The following is an 11,414-nucleotide window of genomic DNA, read 5'->3' as shown; positions in this document are numbered from 1 at the left end:
CCCATGTAAAATGACCCAACCAAATTGGATGCTGAAAATGACATACCGTAAGGACCATTCTAGAATTTGGGCTTGACGATGGCGAGGTGTGCTAACCATTTATCATTTGAAGTGACATAAGGCCCACCTCCAATTATTGGACACAAAAAAGTGGGGCTTACGTGGAGAAAAAGCTCCAAAGCATAGGGAACATAAGGGTTTTAAGGATGTCTATTGCTCAGGCTTGAATGGATTCCTTTATTAAGGAAATGGATCAGTGACTCAAATGCTTGATTACTACAATCTGGTATATTTAGGATATTCTTAGCTAGGGTAAGGGAAGAGCTCATGGAATAGGGGAAACTAAAGGAAATCTTCCTAACCTATGGGGCTTCTTCTCAGATCAGCTTAAACCAAACAACTCTAACACAAAGCCTAAGGAGTTTGATGAAAAGGAAGAATAAGGGTTTGGAGACCTTTACCTTCATGATGGTTGAAGTCATGTGCCCTTTGCATGCTCCCTGCTCCTTTCATGTCGAAAGTGAAGATGAAGCACACATTCTCAAGAAAAGCCCAAGAATACTTAAGGAATCTCCCACACTCACCTTTAAAGATAAGATGAGATGGAAATGGAGAAGAAGAAGAAGTTGAATGAGAAAAAGATATGAGAAGAAGATAACAGAAGAAGAAGAGGTATGCTAAATTGAAAAAACCTCCTCTCCATGAAGTCCACCAAGTCCCTCATCAAGCTCTCCGTAATGCCAATGATGCCCGGAAAATCTCCTCTCTACCTAAAGACATTAGCCCCTCCACATCTCAAAAGATTCTCCCCATAATAGGATGGCTGCCCCCTTGATCTTCGCTCCCCAAAATGGTAAATGAAATATGAAAGAACAGTTTTGCCCCTCATGTGCTTAGCATGCAAAGCCCCTCCTGTAGAGGGGGTAGCCATGGAGCACTTCCCAGCTAGCAACGACCAAACTAGTCCCTAAGTGTCTAGGTTAGGCCAAGGCGTGCCAACTAAAGTCAAAACAAATCTACGTCTAACATGGGTGGGCCAGGATCACGGTGGTGGCAACTGGACCCAAAGGGCATAAAGCAGGCTAAGCTCGAAGGCAACATTCTTACGCTTATCAACCTTAGTATGGGTGTAGCAAGTATACTGCAGGCGCACCGAAAACCCAGTGTGGGTTCCCTGCTTTTTCAGTTTTGTAATGCGGGAGTAGCACAGGTCTGGCGTGTTTGTGCTAGACATGCCCTGGTGAGTGAACGCTAGGACTTGGGCCCGTGTGTGCCCAAGCAGAATCTTCATCATGATGCCAGAGGCATCAAAGACCTATGAGCTATGGGACACTATCTACATGTAGTTTGTAATATTATTGTCTCAAATGAACATCCTTAAGGTATAAGATAAAAAAAATTATTGCTAACACCCTTCTTAATTATCTCGTCAGCCATTCAAACTAATCACCAGCCTCCTTGAGCCCTTTCACTATGCTCGTGCCGCTCTCACTTTTATTTTATCATATACTTTATATTATTATAAGATTATAAAAGTATGATTTAATATATATATATCATAAATATAAGAAATTTTATCCATTCATTTTAATTTATGTTAAACATAGATAATTATACTTAACAATTAACATTAGTTTGTAGTTTCTGTTAAGCTGACCAACTTGTAGTACTTCAATATTAATTTTCTTATTTTATATTGAAATTTTTTATTGTTATATGACATGGAAACCTAAAATAATTTTCCACAACTTTTATATTGATAATTCTATTCAATTAGGTCATTAAGATAACCAAAAACTATAAATATCAAGAGCACACTTATAACTCTAAAGATTTTTGGTTAAATGAATGGCCTCTCAGTATTTTGATCATAACATTCTTATTTCTTATTTAAGAATTATATCTTATATTTTATGAAAAGGTAACAAAATGTTCTTTAACTTTTAATTTGGTGACTTTGTCTAATTCAACTAAAAGAATATGTAAAGCATACAAAAACGAGGAGCAATGCTATAATTTTGTGCGTCGGACATTTTTATAGAACAACTTTACCTTTTCATTATTCTTACAACTAATGACTAATAATATAAAAAAATCTTCTCATCCTATCAAATATGAATATATTTTTAAATATTTATAATAGATTTAGTACTACTACTATTATTAGTATCTTACATATCCAAAAAAATTTTCCTCAAAATTTATGAAGTTCATCAAATAAGCGAGGATACAAGTGTTTGATTTCGGCCTCCTCTCATGTTACATTTCTTTCAGACACATGTTACATTCGTATGTAATCTCATCTTGTTATCTTTGATGAAAAAAGAAAAATTATGTAAATTTATATAAAAAGTGAATCATTTCATCTAGCCTACGCTCCATTATATTTTTCACATAAAATATTTTGCATCTCTTGTGCTAATTATTTCCTTGTAAGATTATCATGTTTCTCATTTTATCTCTATGAAATTTCCAACACTCAACAAGCTCATCTCATGAGCTATTTCTTCAGCCAAGCTAAAGGAAACTCAAACGTCAATTTAATTTGATTGCACTTCTAACAAAAACTTCTTTTACGCCCTTCATGATAGGGGATATTATCTCTAATCCAAGCTCAAAACAAAAAGCCATTACCTCCCAGAAAAACAAATAAAAAAGTTACTGTTAAGCAATAATTGTTTTATAAATTTGGTCATAAATTTCAATGACACTTCGAGGCGTCGATACGATCTACAGCAACATCCTTCATATGTACGCATGCAGCCAACATTTTCAGAGAATCAAAATTGTCTTGGCTTCCACAAAGCAGAATACACGTTCTCAAAAAAATGTAGATTTTTCATATTTTAAATATTTTGATAAAACATAATTGAAAATTAAGTTTAATGTAAATTATTTTAGTTCTTTTAAAATTTTTTTGTTTTATAGTTAAAAAAAATTATTAAATTTAGTACTAGATTACTTTTTGATTGAAAAATAGAATTAAATTCCAAAGAAGGATTAACTTCAATCAAATTGGTCAAGTTGTTTATAAAAGTACAACATTTCAAAACCACGATGTATAGTTCGTGTTAGTTTTAATATACATTTCACCAAAAGAGCTCCAAGTACAAATAAAATATTAAACGTCTAGTCATTGGAAAAAATATTACATCAGGACTCCGCATGTAGAGTTACGTGCGGAGTCCAATGAAATCACGCCATAAAGAAATATTCTCCCCGTGTTATTCAGCTGTTATTGTATGTTATTCATGTGTTATTGTGTTCTGAGAATATTCTGAGAATATTTCTGGTGTTATAATAACACAATAACACATCAATAACACTTGAATAACACACAATAACACCTGAATAACACGGGAGGAATATTCCCTTGTGTTACCGGGCAAATTTTTTTTCCCACAATCACGTGTGTGGCGTGATTTCATGGAACTCCGCACGTAACTCTGCGTGCGGAGTCCCAATGTAATATTTTTTTCTTGTCATTGAAAGCTTTACTTTAAAACACAATTTCAAAACAATAATATTTTGTCAAATAAAAATCACATTGCTTACTTTATAATTAATATAGATAGAATTATTCTATAATCAGATTATCTTTTTATGCCTTTACTAAAGTTTTTATTTCTGTAAAATACGAAATGGGGTGTCACAGCTTGATCTTGATACAAGCATGCATATTTTCTACTACTCTACTGTATGAATCATAATAAAAAAAATTGAAAAGAAAATTTTGTACCATTTGACAGAATTTAAATATATAAATTTTTATTTTCAAAAAAAAAAAATCATTAAATCGAGACCTGCCAAGGTATATTTTTCATAAACAAGCACAAAAGCTCACAAAATACATTGCATTATTTTTTTGTTTTTTAAAATAAAAATAAAAAGATAATTTTTCTATGATTTGCGCGTTAATATATGCACATATATAATAAGAAAATTCATCAACACATCTTAGGAATTACATATGTTAAAATTTTATTTTATTTCCCAGACAAGGAAATATTACAGCTTCTAAGCTTTCTAATGAAAACAACAGAAGCAACAAAGTAACTACCAAACTTACAAATTACACTGGCTCACAACACAGAGACCACAAGTACAAACAAAACTTAAAAAAAAAATAGGATAACAAAGAAACCGGACCTAATAATTTTGAAATCAGGCCGGGCACGTATAATCGGACGGCAGGCGTTTGCCACAGTCGATAAGTACCTCTAAAGCAATGGGAAGAAACACATCTATATTGAGAAGCTTGGCTTTGATGGCAGTGCAAAGGCAGAGACCGGCGTCGAGATCGGCGAGTCCCTTAATAACTGGGCAGCAAGTCGTGGTGGCGCTGTTGCCGAGCAGGACGTGCACCAAGTCGCCGAGCACGTCGACGCAGGCGTCTAGTTTGAGGACGTCGATGGGGCATTGGTTGGAGGGCGGGGGATGATAGGGTTTGTAAGGCGGGGGAGGGCAGGGAACAGTGGGCGTGGGTTTGGGTTTGGGTTTGGGTTTGGGTTTGGGTTTGGGTTTGGGTTTGGGGGGAGGTGGAGATGAGTTGGGGCAGGTGGGGCAGGAGTGGGCGGGGAGCATGAGGGAGAGGGTTAGGAGAGAGAGGAGAAGGGTGGTGAGAAGGAGATTGGCCATGGTTTTCGGGGAGGGTTGGACTGTGAAAGGAGGTGGAGGGCTGGGTGCCTCGGATTTTATAGGAGAAAATGGGGAGGGGGTCGGATATGGTATGGTAGAAATGTAAAATATGGATTTTGGGTGATAGATATGTAAATGCATAGGAATTGAGTAGTATTTATGAAATTCTTCCAATCATTAAATCTGCCCGCATAATTATACAAAAGAGAAATTTGTGTCAAAATATTTTTAATCTTTTTATTTGGTTGAATTTGAAATTTATGAAATTTATTTTACGGTAATGCAATTTCGATTATAATTTAATATTCATAAATATTATGCTTGCTTTAAAATAAATTTCTTAATTTTTAAATTTGTCAAATTTTTAATATACAAGCCTCACAAGCCTTATGTTTTCATATATCTAACATGTAAACATTCATATTTGCATCACATCAAAAGTATACTTTTTACTAAGATTGGAACATTGAAACATATCTTGTCATACATAGGCATATAACACAAAGTGTTACAACTATAAGTATGGAGCTTAAGGTGTTAAATGTAAAATTTCCTTTTTTAGCATTATATTTCTCATGCTTTTTTTCTATAACTATATATTTGTCGAGGGTGTATATCTATTACGGAAGAGATGGTGGCTCAGCTATTAAACAACCTCACACCAAAATGTCTTCTGCTCTATGACTCGCTAAAAGTTATACAAAAATTGTTTGGTTTGAATGTAAACTTTTCTATTTTTTAATCAATATATTTCTCGCCTGTTTTTCTAAAACTATATAATTGGCCCAGGGTGTAAATCTATTCCTGATGAGATGGTGGCTTTGTTGTTAGACATTATCCCTCACACCAAAATGTCTTATGCTCTATGACTCGCTAACAACCCCCACCCCTGGTGTATATCTAGTGTGAGTGGGATAGTGATTCGATAATTAGAAATTATCCTTTACACTCCGATCTTTACTATCCCAGAGCAAATGGATTGGCTGAAGCCTTCAATAAAACATTGGTACAAATTTTAAAGAAAACGCTGGACAAAAGCAAAAGAGATTGGCACAACAAATTTTTAGAAGCTTTGTAGGTCTACCAGATGATGTTCAGGACTCTCACTTAGTGTACACCCTACATGCTCGTGTACGGCTCCGAGGCCGAACTACCACTAAAAATTCAGACGTCTTCTCTCAGAGTTGTTGTTGTCAACCAACTTACAACAGAAGAAAGTGCAAAGCTCAGGCTCGAGGAACTAGAGAGTCTGGAAGGAAAGTCTGGAAGGAAAACGAAGGAAAACGACTTGAAGCACAACAACATTTGAAACTTTACCAGGAAAAGATGGTACAAGCTCATGACAAATTGACCCGCCCAAGTACATTCAAAGTTGGTGACCTCGTCCTCGTGCTCAAAAGGCCTATTCTTGTACGCTGCAAGATAGGTGGAAAATTCAAGCGAACTTGGGAGGGACTATTTGTCATTGAAAAGGTTTACGTAGGAGGAGCCTACTAGTTAGCATATTTCTGGGGTGAAAGACCCATGCTACCAATCAACGGATGATACCTGAAGACATACTACACAACTTGATACTACTTACATTCGCTTGATTTGAAATTTTGATTGTTTTAGGGTTATCTATGTGGTCAAACGTCTGTGACCGGGTCCAAAATTTTTGTAACAAAATTAACCTCAACATAATAAAAATTTTTAAAAATTACACACTTCAATTTTCTCTTTTCAAACTTAATATGCTACTAAATTAAATAAAATTCACACATAAATAAACAATCTCTTCATAAACTAAAATTTTCTTTAATAAATACTTTGTTTTGTTCTTGTTCACGCTAAGTTTCAGCCCACTGACATTTTTTCTTAAAAGGGAAACACCAGCCTCTGGCCTGACATTTTTTCTGTCGTCTGCAGACGACAGAAAAAATGTCAGGCCAGAGGCTGATGTTCGCCTTTAAAGATGGTTGGAATCTCTCACTAAGGGTCCGTTTGGGGCAGCTTATAAGTGTGGGCGGCGTTTCGAAAACGCCGTTATACCGTTTGGTTGTCGTACCGTTTGGTTCGCGTGTTTCGCCAGCTTATCCGAAACTGCGTTTGAGTTTTTACACTAAACGCGGGTCGCCAGGTCGACCGGGCCACAGGTCGACCTTTGTAGTCGGCCCGCGGGCCGCGTTTCAGGATAAGCAGCTTATCCTGAAACACACAAGCTGCCCCAAACGGACCCTAAATGAAGAAATGGCGTTGCAGGGCGGCACTATAGATTTTGACATGGAATTTAACCAAGTCGGCATGGATTACGAGGGTTCTTTAATGAATTTTGTCAGTCAATGAGAAAAGGAAGGGCTGCCATCACTACTAAGGGTGGCCGTCAAAAACAGTGTGTCACTGAAAGGAAAGAACGTGATGGTACAACATGACCTGATGGAGAGGCCCAGCCGTTTACCATTCATGATAGCTACGCCGAATTTGGGCTTAGTTGCTGCTGATAATGAAAGGATACCATTTGCTCCACTACGAAGAACACAACGAAGAACACTGGCCGACAAAAATAGAGAGCTTTCGTACGAGAAGAGAAGAGACGCCAAAAAGAGGCAGACAACTCACTCCTATTACTGAGGGACACATTTATGATCCGGGCATGAAAGAGACCTCCTCTAGCCAGCCTGCTACGGATGAGGAGTTTGAGTTTGTTACAAAGCCAAAGATACTATCAGTTTCAGATGTTCTATGTACGGGTTGCCCTACCTACAATGTCGAAATACCTGCACGAGCGTCAGCTATAGGGGCATTCGTGGAGTGCCCGGACTGCAATGTCCTACATCTACAACACTACAACACATTAGAGGAATATGCATCTACCGATGATGGATCTCAGACCACTGATTACCTGATAAAGGCAGAGCCATATGTCCCAATGGATGCAGAGTCGTATGTTCCGAGGGGTACAGAGCCAAACGTCCTGTCAGACGCAAAATCATACATTTCGTTAGAGCTAGAGACAACACCAGCTTGTTTTCCCGCTGATATTCAAATGAGAGAATACCCGTGAAAACTGCCGACTCCCAGTACAGTGAAATATTATAAAATGAGCAAAATAAATAAAAGAGACTTCGAATTCTACAAAGAAGTATCGGAAAATTCATCAACATACTGGAGGGATTAGAACTGTATACCAGAGTCTTCTCAGAGACTGGCGAACAAAGTCTTCTTAACTGCATTTTTTACCTAAGGGACAGAGGTCGAGCAGGTTCACTTATGGAAAGGACCTATTCTGAGCTGAGAAAATGGATGTGAGGAGGATGCAAGGAAAAGGGAGGATTACTATCCAGTGTGCCTGCTGCTACAACTTCACAAATGATAGACAAGGGAATCCGCATAGGATCTTCAGACACAATCAAGTAGATCCACTATCTTTAATAATAAAGTTGATGATCAAAAGCATGGTCAGATGGAATATTCTACCCGCTACCTGTATTCCAAATAGTTGTATTATCAACATCTACGACGAGGGTGATTAATGAGGGTGATTGCATTCCTCCACACATCGATCACCATGACTTTGTGAGGCCTTTTTGTACGGTCTTATTCATAAGTAAACGCAACATCTTATTTGGGAAAGAAATTGACATCATCGTCCCTGGTGAGTTCAGAAGCTCTGTGGAGATTTCCCTACCAGTTGGCTCAGTGCTTGTTCTCAAAGGCAACGGTGCAAACGTTGTCAAGCATTGTATTCCAGGAGTGCGACACTGCAGGGTGTCTGTGACTTTCCAACGGATGAACAACAACAAAATTTTATATGGATTTTAACCAGATCCAGAGCTGGAGGAACTACTACCTTACGAGCTATGAGAGGGTTGCACCTCTAAGCACATGCAAAGGGAACTCTTGTCCTGTAGCGTGGCTTAGAAGGTCGGCTCAATTAGGAGCTCAATAGACAGTCAGATGATTCCTTTCTACTTTACTACAGTACAGCAATGTGATATGTATCAGAGATGCTCAGCCTATGATGTGTAGTTGGCGTGAGATATTTTGGATGTACTTTGATGCATTTTCCATATTGTACATTTTGAGGCGTTGGCCTACACTTGATCTGTAACATTTCGTTGGAACAGATTACTGAAGTTTCACTTATAAATGTATCTTTTTGTCAATTGTCTTTTGTGCGATGGATGGAAGCCATGAACCACACGTTGGTTCTAAATTACAATGAACAAAGAACAAAAGAAAAAACAAAAATTTAACGATAATAAAATTTAAAAAAAAATAACCAATAAACAAACAATAAAACAACTCTCTTTTGAAAAATCAACCAACTAAAATCAAATTTTGAAAACATATTTTGAAAAATTAAATGTGATAAAAACAACAAGAAAAGAAAATAAATCTGTTGAGTGGATTCTCTCGATTTTGAGGTCTCTTACTCTTTGCTCGTGCGACACAACTATCTTTGTCTACACTAATTCTCTTCACATCCCCGTGGAATTTCCCAATCTGCGCAAAAACTCGCAAATTTCCACAAATCCTTTTAAACAATGTCAACCTTTACATATGACACATGTATTTGAATTAAACACTACAAACTCTGTAGAACTTGCATTTTCGAATCAGTCCTTAACTTCTGATTCACTACTTTGTAGGTCGGTCCTTACCTTCCGAAACTCTCTCTTGAGATTGATCCCTACCTTTCAACTCTCATTTTTGCTTTCAACTCTCATTTTTGGTCTCATTTTTGGATCAGTCCCTAATTTCTGATTCACTACTTTTGAGGTTGACCCTTAAATTTTGACACTCCCTTTTAAGATTTATCACTGCCTTTCAATCCTCATTTTCAAATCAGTACCTAATTTCTAATTCACTACTTTTGAGGTCGGTCCTTACCTTCCGACGCTCCCTCTTAAGATTGATCACTACCTTTAAATCCTCATTTTCAAATCAGTCCCTAATTTCTAATTCACTACTTTTGAGGTCGATCTTTACCTTCCGACACTCCCTTTTGAGATTGATCACTACCTTTCAATCCTCATTTTCGAATCAGTCCCTAATTTCTGATTCACTATTTTTGTGGTCGGTCCTTACCTTCTGAATCTCCCTTTTGAGATTGAACACTATCTTTCAATCCTCATTTTCAAATCAGTCCCTAATTTCTAATTCACTACTTCTACTTTTGAGGTCTGCCTTCCGACGCTCCCTTTTGAGATTGAGATTGATCACTACCTTTCAATTTACCTTTCAATTCTCATTTTTGAATCAGTCCCTAATTTCTATTCACTACTTTTGAGGTCGGTCCTTACCTTCTGAAACTCTCTCTACTCTCTTTTGAGATTGATCCCTACCTTTCAACTCTCATTTTTGAATCAGTCCTTAACTTATGATTCACTACTTTTGAGGTCAGTCCTTATCTTCCGACACTCTCTCTTGAGATTGATTCTCACCTTTCAACCCTCATTTTTGAATCAGTCCTTAACTTCTGATTCACTACTTTTGAGGTCGGTCCTTACCTTTCGACACTCTCTTTTGAGATTTATCTTACCTTTCAACCCACATTTTTGAATCAATCCTTAATTTCTGATTCACTACTTTTGAGGTCGGTCCTTACCTTCTGATGCTCCCTTTTGAGATTGATCACTACCTTTCGACTGTCATTTTCGAATCAGTCCTTAACTTCTGATTCACTATTTTTGAGGTCGTTCCTTACCTTTTGTCACTCTCTTTTGAGATTGATCCCTACCTTTCAATTCTCAATCCTCATTCCGGGATCAGTCCTTAACTTCTGATTCCTTTCCTTTTGGGTTCGGTCCCTAACTGCCAACCCTCTTCTGAAATTTATACCTAAATTTTAAATTCCACCCCAGGGTCAGCATTTATGTGTTGATTCTCATCTTCTATAAATATCAAAAATTTGAAAACTCAAAACCCACTCTTCAATCCCCAGCAAGAGTTCCTACCTCCTAATCATAATCATATATTCACCTGCTATATTCCAGTGTGGAAACGACTGTCACTCAAATTCTACACTCCTTCTATGTTTGTTGACTTAGGAGTCTGTATTGGTTTTGTTGATCTCATCGGTCAATGCCAATACGCGCGGTGTGATTGCCCAGCACACCACATCTATTGGGGGTCCATTTGTTGACCTCACTTTTGGTTGAGGTCTAGTCTTCCTCTTTAGTAACCTAAGGTCTAGGCATATGACTTTCCTATTGACTATTCTTAGAAAACTAGAAAAGGAACCCTAACCATTATAAATTCTAATCCCCTCTTTACTCAACTTGAAGCTCTACATATTGATCCTAACCTCTAGCACTTAGTAGGTGGGATCACTATGAGGGATCTCAAGAAGAGTTCCCATAGGACTGTTGGACATTAGGGTTGGCTCTGGGTGTTAGTCTAAAGCTAAGGCACTCACGAGCAATCACCTCACTCACAACCACTCACAAGAACAAACTAAAATTTCTTGGCTTTGATCCTTTATTGGTCCCTTAATACTTTTGGGATACTCATGTAGATGGTCCCCTAAACCCACTGGCTCTAGGCTAGGGTTGTTGGCGTTATTTCGAGGATGGTTTGTGGGGTTTCCCGTAAGAAGCTGTCGGTCGCTGAAATCGAAATCCTGTCGCTCGCTTCGGAAGGACGTTGAAGTATGAAATCAATATTTTCATAGTTTAAAATGAAAGAGCATTGTACCTCAAATCTTGTATCTATCCCGAATGATAAACACAAGAATTGAGGATGAGGCTCGATCAAAATAAACTAAGGAAAGTATGACGTCCGTTTGGTCTGCG

At 37.6% G+C, this 11,414-nt stretch overlaps 1 protein-coding gene across 1 annotated transcript; it reads right to left on the bottom strand.

Moving 5' to 3' along the window:
* Positions 1-3,932: 3,932 nt before the first annotated feature.
* On the bottom strand, positions 3,933-4,682 carry LOC110031873 (36.4 kDa proline-rich protein). The gene has a single exon (XM_020735298.1). The coding sequence runs from the start codon at positions 4,636-4,638 to the stop codon at positions 4,165-4,167; it is 474 nt and encodes a 157-aa protein (XP_020590957.1). The 5' UTR covers positions 4,639-4,682; the 3' UTR covers positions 3,933-4,164.
* Positions 4,683-11,414: the final 6,732 nt, after the last annotated feature.

This window comes from Phalaenopsis equestris, unplaced genomic scaffold (genome assembly GCF_001263595.1).
Source record: "Phalaenopsis equestris unplaced genomic scaffold, ASM126359v1 Scaffold000855, whole genome shotgun sequence".
Classification (NCBI taxonomy): Eukaryota; Viridiplantae; Streptophyta; class Magnoliopsida; order Asparagales; family Orchidaceae; genus Phalaenopsis; species Phalaenopsis equestris.
Note: the sequence above shows the minus strand (reverse complement) of the source record. Positions and strands in the feature narration are given on the sequence as shown.

Coding starts and splice junctions, on each gene's coding strand:
- LOC110031873 (XM_020735298.1), bottom strand. CDS start 4,638: ATGGCCAATCTCCTTCTCACCACCCTTCTCCTCTCTCTCCTAACCCTC.